We start from the raw sequence: 17,766 nt of genomic DNA, 5'->3' as shown, positions 1-17,766 counted from the left end.
CTGACATGGCAAATAAGAAGACTAACATCACCCCATTGTACATGCCCTAAGCACGCGAGTAACCCTAGCAGCCTTTTGCTCTCTGTCGCGGCTCGCGAGAGGCGGCTGCTCGTGTAGCTCATTTGCTCTCTCGTTTCATCTCGTTCTTGTGCCAATCAACATTAACAAAGCACGGCTGTCACATGCAGACCGACGGACTCCTATTTGTAGTTTTCTACAAAGTCAGAGCGGCGCCTCACTATATCCCGTAAGGCCATCAGCACATCACGTACGCTGAATTAATAAACCGAAGCTTAGACAGTAGACACCACCGCCAGCGCTGCATCTACTGCCTCCAATTCCTCCTCCCTCTCTTCCACGCCCTCGTTGATCACCGGCCGCCAGCACGGCCGGACGGCACACGCCGATGGAACAGTCGCTGCTGGCGGCGCTCCCCGTGAGCGGCTGGGGCGCGGTGGCCACCGTCGCCGTGGCCGTCGCCGTCCTGGCCGCGCTCGCCGCCAAGGCCGGTGTCGCGCTGTGGCACAAGGACCGCAACAACGCGCCCCCAGGTGAGATCGTCTCGCCGATCGGCTACTATTGAAATGCGCGGCAAAACGTGCGGCCGACATTGTGCCGATATTGTTCGTTTTGCCTGGCTATGCGTGTTGTTCTTGCTTCGATTTTGTTGTTGTGTTAGCCCATTCCCCTTTACTCGTATGAAATCGCAGGCTCTTCTTCTTTTTTCCCCACTGGAAGTTCAGCATCATGTTGGACTTTTCGCGCAGAGTAGCCCCCTTGCTTCAACGCCATGACGACCTCCGTATCCCTAGAGGATAGACTATTTTATAGATGTTGGAGTTTAGTGGATCGATCGTGCTACAAACTAATGACGCCCTGAATGTGCGTGGCACTACTCCCTCTGGTCAATATAAGATGTTTTGGCCAATTATAATCTATATATACCTAATAATAAAGAAAATAAGGTTTCTTGCGGTCCAACACTTTTTTGGACGAAAATACCCTTCCACTAAATCACATAATACTACATATTGCCATTATACCGGTTCAATTTTTTTGTTTTTCCTTGGACGGTACATCATATGTCCGCTTCCACACGTACAAATCCAAAACATATACGGAACCTAGCCGAACCGGATAGCGAAACTCCACCCAATCCCTAATTTCATCTGTATCCTTAAATACACAGCGTGCACGCCGCCGCGTAGTCTTGGGCTCTCGGGGGCCATGCATGGTCTCATGGGATGACCGGCCAGGGATGACCGGCCAGAGCCAGGTGCCCAGGAGCACCAGCCGACCAGCGCCGCTGCCATCAAGCCGATGGCTCCTCCGCCGATGCCCTTGATCAGATAGCACAACCAAATTATAGAGAGTACCTACAAAATATCAACCTTACTACTGAACACTGCGTCATGGATCTTCTTTGTGTGATTCTCAGTTCTTTGGGCTGCGGCGCCTTGGGTGGACCAACTTGCATGTGCATGCACTCCTCACAGTTTTTTAGATAAAAGGCTTAAGAGCCCGACTTTGAATTAACAAAGCCCTCAACCGGCCAGGAGTTACAAACACACACTATACTGAGGATGCCAGTTTACAATACAAGCACAAAGAGAAAAAACGACACCCAGAAACAAAGAGGAGCACGACTACAGCAAGCATCCGCCATGGTGTCTTCGGCTCGAGCAAATGGAGAACGTTGAGTATCGCCAGCAGAAAGCACCAGAATCCCCACCAACCAGCTACACGAGTGCAGACGCCAGCCACGGGTGACCACGCAGAGAGGATGCAAGCGAACGACGAGATCTCAGAAGCAACGCCTTCAAGAAGGTGAGCGACACCGAAGCGACGCCGTTGCTCGACCCAACAAGGGTCAAGGTTTTCACCTTGAGACATCCGACCATGATGGGGCAAAGCCGAGGCACTACGAAGACGCATCCAAGGAGGGGAATGGCGCCCAAGAGCGTCACCGTCAACGGCTCCGGATAGACCGGCCAAGGCTTTCACCCAGGCCATCGGCTTTAACCCCCATCAACCACACCGGGAAAACCAAGTGGGGACTACATCGCCATTCAGGAGCGCCCCGCCCACTGTGATACCACCACATCACCGGAGAAGCATCGAGAAACCAGAAAGCTGGGACCTTTTCCTCGTTGGACCAGAGGAGGCCGAGGACCGAGAGGAGGATTTGGCCGAGACGACGCACGGGCGGCGCTGGTGAGGGTAACATGGGAGAGAGGGGTGGGAACCAAGGGAGCCCCTGCTCCGGTCCCGACGGCGGCGAGTCACCCTAGACTGCGCAGGCACATCCCCTTCTACCAGTCCCTACGAGAGCAACCCACGACGAAGACGCCCATCCACACCACACGGGCCCATCAGCTTGCCACCGCTAGACCAACCAGCCGCGCCTACCACCCGACAGCCCCAGATCTGGATCTGCGCAAACTGAAGGTGGCATCGCCGGCAGCGGCCGAACTGCAGAAGCTCCGAGCAGACGAGAACGAAGACGGCGACCTGAATCACCGGTGCAACACGCTGCCAGGCCCCAAGCCACGGCTGCTGCGACTTCGAGGTGCTCAACCACCGCGGGACATGACAGAGACCCCTGTCTCCGCCTCACCGCAGCTTGGGGCAGCACGATCTCCACCATCAGATCTGCCAAAGCCGCCAGTCGCGCCGCCACCAGCGCCCAAAGGCAGGCCGACCCGCCTCCGCCCCCCTGAGCAGAGACACAACACACACAGGCCACGCGACACCCACACACGCACGAAGAGGAGCCCCGCCGCCGCCACCGCACGGGTTGCAGCAGCCGCGAGCGCCGCCTCCCGCCGCCGCCTCCACTTGCGACAGGTCGCCCCTGGCGCAGCTCGCCGGCCGCCGCCACGCCAGGCCAAGCCGACCTCCACCGAAACGCACTGCCGCCAAGGAGGTCACCGCCCCGCGCAGCTCTCCTCGCGGCAGGTAAGGGAAGGCCCGCCGCCGCCGGCACCGCGCGGGCTTTGCCCGGCGGCGCACGCCGGCGGTGGCCGGGGAGGGGGGTGGGGAAGAGGGGTTGGAGGGGCGAGATCTAGGGTTCGCCCCCTCAATATGTCGGACCGTGGGACCGCACTCCTCACAGTTTCAGCAGATCGAAATAGCGCTGCGAAGCCAGCTCCATATTTCCTTCCAGAAAAGAAAAGTAGCTTCAGATCAATTCTTCCTGTAGCCGATGCGAGCTTGCTGCCAACACATGCGATCCTAAATTCCTAATCCTCTCGACTCCTTCCCAAAATACATTTATGCAAGCGGGCTATAATATAACTGCATGGGAGTGATGTACAAGTAGCAACAACAATTACATTGGAGGAGAAGAAGCCGACTGCCATCACTTAACATGCCGACAAGACTGCTGTTGTTCTCACGACTTCGTTGTGACTTATCTTGCAGGGAGGAGGTGCGTGTTGGCGAGAGCTAAATGGATGCGTCTTTCTCCTACGCAGATTAACTACAGCCCACGTGCCTGTTAGCAGAATTGTCCATCGCGAAACTGATGTGCTTCATACAGAGTTTACACTCTTCTTTAAAAAAACACAACTTTGTCAGTTTATCAACGATTCAGCTATCATATACTTTACGTAACTGTACATTTTTCTTTCTGTATGCAGGACTAAAAATAATAGTTGTACAGTTGCAATCTCAAAAACCATCAGTATAGACCGAGCTACATGTAGCTCGGTTTTTGAAATATTCAAAATCGTTGGTTCAAAGTTTTAAAAAATTCGAAAACAAAAATCTTGCTGTAGTCAATGTTGTGATGTAAGTACGTGCAAACTTTCAACTCGAAATACCATATATTCAGGGCATTGCAAAACCTCCAAATTTATCAGATTTTGTCATTTTTATGTAGCTCCGAATATAAACTATTTCGAGTTAAAATTTTGCATATACGTAGATCCCAACATTACCTACATCAATATTAATTTTCAAGGTTGTTTTGAAACTTTAAAGTATGATTTTCGTTTTTTTCTCAAAAAAATGAGCTATGTATAGCTCGCGCTACAAAAATCCACCCTTGCCGCAGTCTTGTACACTTAAGTGGCTAGCACGTAGGTCTTAAATGTTATCGAGAAGGCGTCGCCATTCATGTCATATTAGAGGAAATAATGGAAAGAAAATTGAGGGTAGGATCATAATTAATATCCCATACAAAATTATTTGATCTATTACTTTTTCTTTCTCCCGATGCAACGCACGGGCACTTTTACTAGTTTTTCAAAACGTGTTATACTATGGGACGAAGGAAGTGGTCCCTGAAAAATTATATTATATATTACTAGCAAAAGTGCCCGTGCGTTGCACCGGGAAAAACACCAGCTAGGTGGACCTCCTTGCCACCGTCAGGCCGATGATTTCACTCTGAGTGGCCTGCTAGCGGCGGCGCGAGGATTTCCCTCTTGGTAAACTGGATGGCCCGTCGCTGCCCGTCGGCGTGAGGATTCCGCCCTAGATTGTTGGCCTGGCACCACCGTTGGCCTTCACCTTGGCGGGGCTTTCCACCACGCGCGCATGCACGCGCTCCGTCTCCCTGGAGGCTCTTTGCGCCTCTGTCCTCTTCGCCTACACCATCTCCTCTCAGCGTCCTGGCGTGCTCGGAGCCAGGTCAGACCGTCAGCAGCCGCCTGTCTATTCCAGGCAAACTGCGCGCCACTTCCGGCTCTTGCGTTCCACGATGGCATTGTGTTTCGCCTCCTCATAGTGCGCCCTACTGGTTGGGCAAATGCATCTGGAGCAGACGTCAGGCATGCGCGACGGCAAAGATCTCCGTCCTCCGCGTGAGCAGGTCGCTAATGGCCCGGCGCTCGGCATGCCGCTCAGTCTTAGCCTCCGTGGTAACGCGGGATACCACGGCCACACACTCCTCGACGGCGTCGTACCACCCGTCGTCGTCCTCCTTATCGACGTCCAGGCCATCTCCACCTGCTCCGCCACCTCTGGCCCTCTGCCGCCGCACACCTCGGCCTCGCGCACCTTCTGCACAGACTGCTTGGTGGTCAGCAGGAACTGCCTGCGCGCGGCCAGCATGAGCTTCCCTCACATCGTTTGCAGCTTGTTAGGCATCGTGATGAGGAGAGAGTGTCGAAGAAGGAAGAGGAGGCAATGGTGTCGGTGTCTGGTATGAGACAATGAGTCCGCAAGCGTCGGCTATTTCAGCCAGCCGCCGTGGTGGGAAGTTGGCAGGAGGGTGTGCACCAAGCACCGTTTCCAACTTATTAAGGTTGTGCAGCTTCTAATTTGTGGCCTTCATCATGTGTTTATGTGCCTCTCAACTCTAACAAAGCATACAAAATTAATGGGTTTATTTATTTACTTATTTTTGTTTGCAATACAAGTTGTATTCTTATGCATCTTTCCCCGTACAAACAGTCCCACTTTGTCTCCAAGTGAAATGTATGCGACTAAAATTTATACTTTATTATCTGCAAGTTGTATTCTCCCGGGTGAGATGCCATGTAGATGCCACATAACAAAGTACATCAAATAACGGACGACGCGAAACGGTACGTTCGGGACTTCCACGTGAAGCGATCGCAAGGCGGCTCAAAAAAACCATCTAGGGTTCCGTCCCCTCGCCGGCGACGCTGCTGGTCCGCTCCGCCTCCAGTGGCCTTAGGGCCTTGGAGGTGTGGCGGACCACGGCATCTCGCCGGCGGGAGGGTTTTCGTTCTTTGTTAGGTTATTTTCAGTGTCTTCTTCGGGATGATGAGGCGGCGGCTCCATCTTGATGTCAGAATAAGGTCCTCCCCGCTCTATCCTCGCTCTGGTGGTGCGTCTAGCATCGGCAGAGGGCGCATGGAGTCATGTGCCCGGCGGATCTCGCAGGATCCGATCGGTTTTCGTGTTCGTTGGTGTGGTTTCAGGTCAGTCTCTTCCGATCTAAAGTTGTCATCTTGGGCGACGGTTACTGCTCTGGTGCGCTGGTCCTTTGGGACCTTAGCACGACGACTTCCCGTTTGTCTACTACAACAAGCTCTACTACGACAAGCTTTGCCCGGATCCGGTGATGGAGGGGCGAGGACATCGGCGCGCCTTCGGCTCGCGTCAGTGTTTGTAGTCGTCGCTAGGTGGTCGAAAGACCTACTTGTAATTTTTATTACTTTTGGGTCAGTTTGTACTGCTATTGATGATTATTAATAGATCGGTGGAATTTTCGCAAAAAAAGTACATCAAATAACTTAAGAAATTCGTTTGAATCTCATTTATTTATCCAAATTGGCTTGTACTTGTTTAAAAAAATGTATGGACTATGATGTAAATTATAAATAAGACTGTTGATATTTGAATATATTTAATTTCGAATGTGTGTATTCAAATTGAACTAGAGGTATTCAAACCAATTAAATTCCTGAATTAATTATTGTTTGAATGAGAACCTTGTACGTATAAACTAGAATAATAATTTTGATACTCTATCACAGATAAAGGATCGGATTCTATTAAGTATATAAAATAATAGTAAATTCATTTCAGATAATAATCACATATAAAAATGCTCTATGGTTTAGATCATAAGTGTTTAAATTGATAGAACAGTTTCACGTACTTTCAAGTTAAAATAGGTCAGGTATTTTAGGTTTAATCATCCTACTGTAATTTGTTTACAATATGTGTTCCCATAAAAGCACAAATAAACTATGCCGTAAAAAAGCTATACACATCTCTTCTGAACATGTAACCATGAATATATAAATCTTGTGAACTGAGTCATATAATTGTTTTTATCACAGTTCCATGCAGTATGCTAATGTATTACCAATTTTAACAATGCTTTGGGATTTTTTTGTAGTATGCTTGATGTTATAAATGCATTATATTTGAGAGATTTTCATGGATTGCCAAACAGTAATGTAATACTTGGTATTTATATTTTGTAGTACTAACCAACCATAAAATGTAAAGAATCTACTTTGACTTAAGTTTGTAAGTAAGATACTGGATGACCTATATTTCTGGTATAGATTATATATTCTATTGTTTGTTAATTAATCAATTGACTTAGATAAATATATTTTTTGTCCATCTACCATGCCCACCTTGGTATAGAAGAGCAGGGCATCTCTTGATCATCCTCGCTTGTATAGGTTCACCAGATGGTACTTGTTTATAGTGCCTAAGAAGGTTTTAAAAATCAGTTGCAGCATAATTAATTTCCATGAGTCTAAGATTTTAACATGTATGAATATGATATCACACCATATTCAAATATGAAGTATGCCATCAAAATCATTACATCAATTAAACTTCAAGGAAAAAATAATAATTTTTCTTTAATTTTATTTGTTTTGACATGCAGTTGTTCCTGGTTTTCCTCTTATTGGAAATCTACATCAATTGAGAGAGAAAAGGCCACATAAAACCTTCTTAAAATGGTCTGGCATTTATGGGCCAATATATACCATACGGACCGGGGCTTCTTCCGTAGTTGTGCTCAACTCAACAGAAGTAGCGAAGGAGGTAAGATAGAAATTGGGATTTAATTTTCTTGATAATGTAATTATATGTTAGTTGTTATATGGTCTATTGGCCGCAATGCTTCTTCTTGAAAATTATTGACCGCGATCCCGTGATACAATACCTATATCATACATTTGCAGGCAATGGTTGCAAAGTTCTCATCCATATCTACTCGAAAACTATCTAAAGCATTTTCAGCTATCACTCGTGATAAAACTATGGTTGCTACAAGTGACTACGGTGACTTTCACAAAATGGTGAAGCGTTATGTTATCGCGGGCGCATTGGGTTCTTCTGCTCAGGTATAAGCCTTAACACATTTGAATAAAGTTTAGTTGACACCTCGATCTAGGATTTCCGTTAACTAAGGCCAAACAATGACAATCTTCAAATATTGTAGAGAAAATTCCGGAACACAAGAGACATGATGATTGATAACATGTTAAGCACTTACCGTAAGTTTGTGATTGATGACCCACATGCTCCTTTGAACTTCAGAGAAGTTTTCAAGAACGAGTTATTCCGCTTGTCATTGATCCAGGTTAGTCTAACAAACCCGACATTTAGTTTTATTTAACATAGTACCATACTTCTCTGAATTTGAACCGCTAGAATAGCCAATCCACACTGAATGATACTGAGAGAGTTCAGACTGCATTTTCAGAGCTTAGGTGAGGATGTGAGTTCAGTCTATGTTGAGGAGTTTAGGAGGGAGATATCCAAGGATGAAATCTACCAGATCACTGTGGTTGACATTATGATGTGCTCAATTGATGTTGACTGGAGGGACTTCTTCCCGTACCTCGGCTGGATCCCGAACCGGAGCTTCGAAACAAGAGTTCATAACACGGAATACAGGCGAACCGCGGTTATGCGGGCCTTGGTCCATCAACAGAAGATAAGAATTGCGCGTGGCGAGGTGACATGAATTCCCGCTAACTGTATAGCTTTGTGTTTATCAATTTGTGTTGACAAATAAAATCTTTGATGTGCAGACAAGGGTATCGTATCTGGACTTCCTGGTGGCAGAGAACACATCACTGACAGAGGAGCAATTGACAATGCTGGTGTGGGAGGAACTCATAGAGGCTGCAGATACAACTTTGGTAGCCACCGAGTGGGCTATGTATGAGCTTGCCAAGAACCCCGAGAAACAGGCAAGCGCTGCTGGAGCTTGCTAGAATCTCGGTTTGTTCTGAAAATGATAACCAGATTTTGGTTGGCACGTCAGGACCGCCTCTTCAGGGAGATCCAGGAGGTGTGCGGTGACAAGACGGTCACCGAGGATCACCTGCCTCAGCTGGCGTACCTGAACGGTGTGTTCCACGAGACGCTGCGGCTTCATTCTCCTGCTCCACTGGTACCTCCGAGGTTCGTCCACGAGAGCACCAAGCTGGCCGGCTACAACATCCCAGCCGGCACACAGGTAATTGGCCACAGAAAATGAGATGGAGCTACACCAACAGCCATGAATTATGATGGACACGTGAAGTTTTGTCTGTGGAAATTGGTTTCTGAAAGAATTGCTGAATTGTGCTAGATCATCATCAACTTGTACGGATGTAACATGAACAAGAACGATTGGGAGGAGCCTGAGGAGTGGAGACCGGAGAGGTTCTTGGATGGGAGGTTCGAGGCCGCAGACATGTACAAGACCATGGCGTTCGGCGCTGGGAGGAGGGCCTGCCCAGGTGTGGTGCAGGTGGCGAACATTTCGTGCACCGCCATTGCGCGGTTCGTGCAGGAGTTCGCATGGAGGCTCAAGGAGGGCGACGAGGACAACGTGGACACGGTACAACTCATGAGCTACAAGCTCCACCCGCTGTATGTGTATCTCATACCAAGAAGGGTGTGAGCTATGAACTGTGGTAGGAACAGGCTGTTCTTCAGAACTTGGCCAAACAAGATGGCTCATGGCAGTATAGCACACTGCAGTGGATTGGATTTGATGTCTTTTATACTACAGAGAACCGTTGTTCAACTTTTTGTGCTTTGCGTTACAGGAATTTGCACTTAACCTGAGGCAGTAATACTTGTATCTTCACTGCAGTCATTTTTTTCGAGCCATGCGGAAAAACTCCATTTTATATACAGTACTAGAAAAAGGAGTGGCCAAAAGAAAAGCCAGAGTACAGTACAAACAAGTTTATATAGAAGAGAAAAACCTCAAACTAAAAAACACATCAAAAGGAGGAAAGCGAGACAGCTCTAATCTTCAGGAAGGCGAAGAAGACCTCCAGTTGCTGCAGCCCATAGCTTTGCGTCCTGTTTAATCTGATTAGTTGATCTGCCCCATTGTCATGTGCTTATTCTGAAATATCATCGCACTTTGTTTCGTCCAATAACATGTTGTATGGCCCTTGGAAATTTCTAGTCTGTATACAACGGTAAAAATCACCAGCTAGACATACATGGATGCACAATCCCACGCATGCATACATACATGGTTATTCTTCAGTTATGCTGTGAAGGCTAGGCTGCCAGGAATAGGACGTCGAGTCCACCGGCGAGGCCAGCTGTCGCCGCCGCCGTCTCGGCGATTCCCTTTTCTTGACACCCTTTGCTCTGACCTTCGTGTGTTTCACGCCAACCTCCCTGGCCACTTCCCCTTCACTGCCACTGCCATCGCTCAAGTCATCCCCAGGAGGCCTCTGCGGCGGCTTATTGGCTCCGGCCCCGCCAACCGCCCAGTCGAACCACCTCTTGTCGCCGCCCCTGTCATGGCCATCGGGCCTCGATAGGTGCTTCCTTAGCGAGACGCTGCCGCGCCCCCCGCCGGCGCTGTGGGACGAGGATGACGAGGAGTACTTGAGCAGCCTCCGCACAGTGCTCTTGGGCACGACGTAGTATTTGTGGCCGAGGTGGAGCATGGCGTCCGGCGCGGCCACCGCGCCAACGGGCTCCCGGAACACGTCGGGCCGCGCCACGCAGAACCGCGGGTGCTGCGCCATCACCTCCGCCGCTAGCACCGGCCGGTCCATCAGCTCCACGTGCCCACCGGGGAACACCAGTTTCACGTACTGGGCTCGCCGGCGCCCCCTCCCGGCGCAGAAACAGCTCGACATGGCCGGTCTTGGCTCGATCGCTCGATCTGCTCACTACAACAAGAAGCCGATGCTCTTATAGATGCATCCGTAGGTAGGTGGTGAGCTCTACTACTTGACGTTGTTAACTTGGGATTGCGTTTTTGGTGGATTTGCACAAGGTGCCAAGATGCCATTGTTGTTGTCATATGCGCATTTTTGTTGTTCCCGGCAAGTTGGCACTATGTCTTGGACAGCGTCAAGGTTGTGTGCATAGTTAACGTTGGTTTCGAGGAGATTTTGAGCTTACAAATTACGTCTAGATAATCCGACGGAAGACGGCATGTAACAGCATATTATTTCCTTGGCTCTCATTGGCGTATTGACGTCACTAGTGAGAATATATCAGTCTATCAGGTGATGAGAGCGGCGATTGTCCCCTACACGAGACCTCATGTGCATTGCTTTAGTATGTACTATATTACGTTTTTGTCGGACCAAACTAAAACACAATAAAACTTGACAAAACTCAGTGAAACAGTGTGGAACAGTCAGATTAAAGAGAGAGCAAGCCTTCGAATATATATGAACCCGAACTTGTAGGCCTTGTACACGGTAATGGCGACATCCTATCATCACTACTTCACTAGTTAGATACACATGTATTGCCGAAGACCAACAAAGCATATTGAACCCGGACCTGCTTGTCTCTATCATATTATTCAAACTTTAGTTGATAAAGAGCTGGGTAAAAATCTGAAGTTTGCTCATGCAAATCCAGTATCTGTTTTGCCTTTGTCTTTAGATCCTGTTTATGCTCAGTTGCCTGGCCAAGCAGGTCCTCCTTCATATGCCTCTACTAGATCTGGCCCTGGTTATCAATTGATTGATGATAGGTGCCAAGTTGATTCATCTAGTAGGGGGAAAGAAAATGATATAGGAAAAGGTTTATTATGATAGGTGTTTCTTGGAACATACGCAGTTTGCGTAAACCTGGGCGTAAACAAGCTTTAACTGATGCTATTAATGAGTATAAGTTTGATTTTATTGGGCTACAAGAAACTAAAACTGAACATGTCGACGTAGCCTTTTTAAATTCCATTTCTGGTAGTCTGGTTTATACTTGGCTTTCCTTACCAGCCAAAAAAACTGCTGGTGGTATCTTGGTTGGAGTTCGAAATGACAAGTTTGACGTTATTGCTAGTAATCAAGGATCTTATTTTGTCTCTGCCCTCTTAGTTGATAAACTTAGTTCTTTTACCTGGCATCTTGTCATGATATATGGAACTGCTTATTCCGAGTTTAAGCTTGATTTTTTTTCGGAGCTTCATGATATTTTGAGTACGCATAACTATCCCATCTTGCTTGGTGGTGACTTTAACTTGGTTAGGGATACTAGAAAAGTAATGACTCATGTAATGCTAACTGGGCCTTTTTATTTAATGACTGGATCAATAAATGGGGTTTGGTTGAATTTAAAATTGCTAATAGACTATTTACATGGTCTAATAACCAATATTCCCCCATTTTGGCTACTCTTGACCGGTTTTTTGCCTCGACTGATTGGGCGCAAAAATATCCTTTAACCTTTGTCAAGGCCCTGCCTCGTATTGTTAGTGATCATACCCCTTTGTTGCTTGACACTGGTGAGAAAAACCCCATCCCTCCAAGACTTTTTCGTTTTGAGAAATGGTGGTTAAAACATGAGGGATTTGGAGACCTAGTGCGGAAAGTTTGGGGTTCCAAATGCAATTGTACTAGTGCAATTGATATGTGGCAGTTTAAACTCCGACTTCTTCGTAAAACTGTTAAAGGGTGGGATATTAATATCCAAGCGGGCCTTAAGTAAAAGAAAAGAGCTCTTTTGCAAGAGTTTGATATATTAGATGTTTCCTCGGAGGAGAAACGTTTGTCGGATAGTGAAAAAGATAGGATGGCTAGCATTAAGCTTGAAATGGATAATATCTTGATCCAGGAAGAGACCAAAGCGTGGCAACGCTCTCGGGATAGGAATATCCTTGAGGGTGACCGAAATACGTCTTATTTTCATATGGTGGCCAGCCAACGCCGTAGGAAAAAATCCTTATCTGTATTAGATGGTGGTCCTGTTGATCGTATCGATGACATGTTGAAGGTTGCGGTGGATTTCTACAAAAATCTCTTCTCTAAAGAAGATAAGCCTAATATTTCTTTAGATGACAACTTTTGGGATGAGCAGGACCTCCTCACTGCTGAGGAGGTTGCTATCTTGGATGCCCCTTTCTCTGAGGAGGAAATTCACTCGGCTATTATGGGATCTTATGCTGCAGGTGCTCCTGGCCCTGATGGTTTTTCCTTCCTCTTTTATCAATCCTTTTGGGATGTTATAAAAACTGATTTTATGGCCTTGGTTCGTGATTTTGAGGCTGGTACACTAGATGTTTCCCGCCTCAATTATGCCATTATAACTCTTATTCCAAAAGAACCTAATGCAAGAGATATGAAGAAATTTAGGCCAATCAGCTTGGGTAATTGTAGTTTGAAAATTATTTCCAAAGCTACAACTAATAGGATTGCTCCTATTGGCCATAGAATTATCTCCAAGAACCAAACTGCCTTTATAAAAGGCCGATTTATTTTGGAGAGCGTCGTGGCGGCTCATGAGGTTATTCATGAAGTCCACTCTAGGAATCACTCTGGTCTAGTTTTAAAACTAGACTATGAAAAAGCATATGACAGAATTGATTGGGACTTTTTGGATGAGATGTTTAAATCTAGGGGTTTTGGGTCTATTTTTAGGAAAAGAATTAAAGCTATCCTGCATAAGAGTTCCTTTTGTGTCCGGATTAATGATATCAATAGTAGCTACTTTGTGGCTGGCAAAGGGCTCAAACAGGGTGATCCTATTTCCCCCATTTTGTTCAATTTAGTTGCGGATGTTTTTTCTAAAATTCTTTTTAAAGCTGCCACTAATCATTTGATTTGTGGTTTATTGCCCCAAGCTATTCCTGGGGGTGTCATCAGCTTGCAGTACGCTAATGACACCATCCTTTTCCTTCAGAAAGACCTGGGGATGGCAAGAAATTTAAAATGGTTGCTTACATGTTTTGAATCCATGTCTGGCATGCGTATTAATTATCACAAAAGCGACCTCCTGACTATCAATGTTGATGGTGATGAGGCCAACTTGTTTGCACAAGTCTTTGGATGTAAACTAGGCAACTTTCCTTTTACCTATTTTGGTGTTCCTCTTCACTTCTCTAAGCTTAGAAGAGAAGATCTACAGCCTGTACTAGACAAAATCTTTAAGGGGATTGCAGGTTGGAGGGGTAAACTTTTTTCATATCGGGGGAGGCTTATTCTACTTCAAGCATGTATTGCAAGCATTCCGATGTATCTTTTATCTTTCATCAAGTTTCCAAAATGGGTGATAACTGCAATTAATTCGCAGATGGCCCACTTTTTTTGGAACAATACTGAAGATTCGCATAAATATCATCTTGTTAATTGGGACTTTGTGAGTAGGAAAAAAGAATTTGGTGGTCTAGGGATTCAGAATTTGCGTGAGTTTAATTTATGCCTACTTGCTTCCTGGATTAAGCGATATCATCTTGATAATAAAAAAATTTGGAGAATGATAGTTGATTATAAATATAATCTGTCTCCTAATATGATCAGGGCTCAACCGGCACATTGCTCACCTTTTTGGAAAGGTGTAATGTGGGCAGCATCTGCTGCTAAGGTTGGATTTAAGTGGTGTGTGAGTTCTGGTAAGAATGTACTTTTCTGGGAAGATATCTGGTTTGGGGATTGCTCCCTATCTATTCTTTTCTGGGATTTGTACATTATTGTCAATGAACAAATGTGTGTGATTGCAGATGTTTGGGACGGGGTTAATTTGAAATTCACATTTAGAAGAACTGTCTCGCCTGCCTTATTCGCTAGATGGCTTGAATTAGTTGCCTTGGTCCGAACAATTCAGTTAACTGATTGCCTTGACCAACCTGTGTGGCTTTTTCATCCTTCGGGTGTTTACTCGGTTAAGTCTTTTTATGGGGTTATCAACAATGGCGGGGTTATCCCGGTGCATACTCCCACGGTGTGGAAATTGCATGTACCTCCCAGAACGCATATCTTTTTGTGGCTGCTGGCAAATAATAAGTTACTCACACGTGATAATTTAGATAAGCCTAGGGTTGTTGATGATAAGACTTGCTTGTTTTGTTGTGAACTGGAAACTGCACATCACCTTTTCTTTGAGTGTGTGGTTGCTCGTGTGCTATGGTGCCATCTTTCTGAGATCCTTAAAATTGACATTGGTGCTGATTTTGAGTCGGTTGCCCGTTGGTGGATTAGTGAGAACAAGAATTCTGTTATTAACATCTTTTCTTCGGCGGTTCTTTGGATCTTGTGGTCAACCCGTAACGAATTATGTTTCCAGGGCAAAAGCTGGCCAGGTGTCAAAAATATTCTCCGAAGACTGTGCTCTATCATCGGAATTTGGAGACCTCTATGTCCGGACAAGCACTCGAGCCTCCTCGACTCCAACCTCGTTGCCGTTGGACCATATCGGGGAGAGCTGTCGCGAATTGCCCGGACTTGAGCCTTCGCTGCCGGGCGCCATTGGAGAATCCGATGGCTCACTCGCGCTCCGTCGACGCGTGTTGGCGTCAGGGGTTTGCGTGCGAGAAGATGCTGGAAAATGTTCACCTTCGCTGATTATCCTCTTTTCTTGCTGTTTCTCGGTGGTGATTCCTGTTCTATCATGTCGTTGGTTCCCAGTCATGTCCAAAAGTTTGTTGAAAAAGTGAGTTGGTTTTGGGTTTAGTTCCCAGTTCTGGGTTTTGTAATGAGAGTCCACAAAGCTCAAACTATTTGTGAAACCTTGGTTGCATGTCAATGGAACGAGGGGGCTTTTTTTTGCCCCTTTTGATCTAAAAAAAAATTACTTGTCTCTAATATAGTGGCAAGTAATATGGATCGGAGGGAGTAGCATAATACCCATGCATTATTATGAACTGAGAAATGCAATATATGTTTATAATGTAATGTGCCATTCATTAAATCGATGTCTCGGGTCTCAATTGGTGGTTAAAGATCATGTATTTATATGTGTATAAAGATAGCACGATCATCTTCAATACTTATTGACCTTATCTTAAAGGTTTTGTGACATCACATTAATGTAACTTATACCTATAGCTTGTTGTACAATAACATAATTTGTATGATCTCCCTGCAAGAAAAAAAAATTCCATATGATCATTCATATCCACTTGTTATTCACATTTCTATTGATGAGCTAACCCAATGTCCACAATCAACTCTTCAAGAAAACATGATAACCTAGGATCTTTGGTAAGAAGTACATCATGTGATTCAGTTGTGTTGAAGAGGTTATATGTGCTTGATGGCAAAGAACATCATCCTGGTGCCCCTGGCACGAGCATCTTGATCGACACTTGTGAACAATCACACATGTAGAGCAAAGATCATAAATGAAAGTTCAAATCATAAGCAAACATAGTTGTTTCACAGTCGTAGGTGTTTTGCTATATCTCCTAATGTTGCTCCATAAGTCTACGTTGTGTACTTTTTTATGATATTGACATTTGCCTTGCATCAACTTCAATAAAGAGCCTTGTGTGCATCACTTTAATGCACATGTCGGGGTTTCAACACCCATTTCAGAAAAAGAAAAAAGCAAGCATGCATATTTGAATGAAAAATATGGTGTACTGCAATGGACAACACTTAACAAATTGCAGTGACCAACTGATACCCATAAGAGATATGGAATTCTCAAGAGTTTACACGAGCGTATGCATGTGATATCTCTATTGTACAGAAAGTTTTTGTCTAGAAATTCTTAGCCAATTCTTGTTCATGTCACATTTCTTAGCTGTAAATAATGTTTTTATCTAACAGTCATTTATAAACCAAAACTTGTTCCTCTTATAGTGTTTGAGTTGTAATGCTAATCTTATTGTATTATCATCACACTAATCGTTGACAGATGTACCATCATACATCCTATGAATCATCAGACTCTCAATGCACTACCGAAGGTTGGCAGGGTGATTTGGGGAGAAGTTATTCATGGGTAATGTAGGAACATCGCATATGGGAGGAGGGCCCTGGCAGCAACGCAATCAGGAGAAGATAATCTAGGAGGGCATGCAACTCGGGGATGACACGTCCATGAGGAACTGTAGCCTATCCATGGTGGCGGGAGGGGCCATGGAAGGGAGCATGGCGACGCCGAGATGGGAGACAGAGCTCGGCGACAACTCAAGCCGAAAGCGAGATAGCTATTTGATCCATACAAAATTTCATTCTCTAATTATTTCTTACGAATAGAAAACATAAAACTCCATTTTGGTAAATATGCAACATAACATGGGCGATGTGTCCTAATGAGCATTGTAAAGCCGCAAGTCGCGGTCTTTACAGATCAATTATCCACCCCGAGTTCCAACGTAGCACGTGGAGTCATGGTATTAAGATAAATGAGACAATAACATTAAGATTGATGATGTCAATGTTACTCCCTCAAAGGTAATCACACTATCGACCCATGAATATTGTCACTTGAGCATATGCCATCGAATCATGCAACTAACTCAACTCAAACCATAATACCTTTACCAGTCTCTCTAGTTTGGGTACCTATCGAACCTTCAAGATCAAGCTAAAAAGATTGAAGACTAGAAATGGACTATACTCCCATATTGCACAATATCTCATAAGTAATTAGATGCACATAGTGCTACAATGCTAGGCCTCAGCCCATAGCCCGAGAGGAATACTCACGCATGATTAGATCAACAATCATAAACATTGTATTATAAATCTCAAAGAGATGGATGATGATTAGTCTTACAAATAATGCCGCCAATCACGAATGAATCAAGATTACAATCAAGGGAAGAGAGGATGGACATGATGATGATGAGGCGGAGAAGTCGATGGCAGCAAGGACATGGCTTTTGTGTAGATTGGATTTGACTATGGCGGTGGAATTTTGTTTTTCTTTGTGTGTGTTCTCCCGAATGCTATAGGTGCCTTCACAATTTATGCTGGGTTTGACGAGGTAAAGCCACCGATACATGGTACGGTCAGGCTGTACAAGTGGCCCTGGCAGTAACCGTACCAGTGGTCGTTAAAGCTTTTGCAAATCAGCTCTGCACCCTAGTTGACTTGGTGACATCTCCAACCCGTAATTCTTCATTAATTGCCCTTGATTTCCTCCTAAATACTTTCCATTTCTGCATAA

The 17,766-nt window shown here is 45.6% G+C and overlaps 1 protein-coding gene across 1 annotated transcript; it reads left to right on the top strand.

Moving 5' to 3' along the window:
* The first annotated feature begins 406 nt into the window (after nt 1-406).
* Nucleotides 407-9,343, top strand: LOC124658957 (ent-kaurene oxidase 2-like). Its single transcript, XM_047196939.1, has 8 exons — nt 407-551; nt 7,328-7,488; nt 7,629-7,790; nt 7,889-8,029; nt 8,153-8,407; nt 8,484-8,645; nt 8,720-8,914; nt 9,029-9,343. The coding sequence occupies exons 1-8, from the start codon at nt 407-409 to the stop codon at nt 9,341-9,343; spliced, it is 1,536 nt and encodes a 511-aa protein (XP_047052895.1).
* The last annotated feature ends 8,423 nt before the right edge of the window (nt 9,344-17,766 follow it).

This window comes from Lolium rigidum, chromosome 1, assembly GCF_022539505.1.
Source record: "Lolium rigidum isolate FL_2022 chromosome 1, APGP_CSIRO_Lrig_0.1, whole genome shotgun sequence".
NCBI classification, from domain to species: Eukaryota; Viridiplantae; Streptophyta; class Magnoliopsida; order Poales; family Poaceae; genus Lolium; species Lolium rigidum.
The sequence above is the reverse complement of the archived record's forward strand: the minus strand, read 5'-3'. Positions and strand labels throughout refer to the sequence as shown.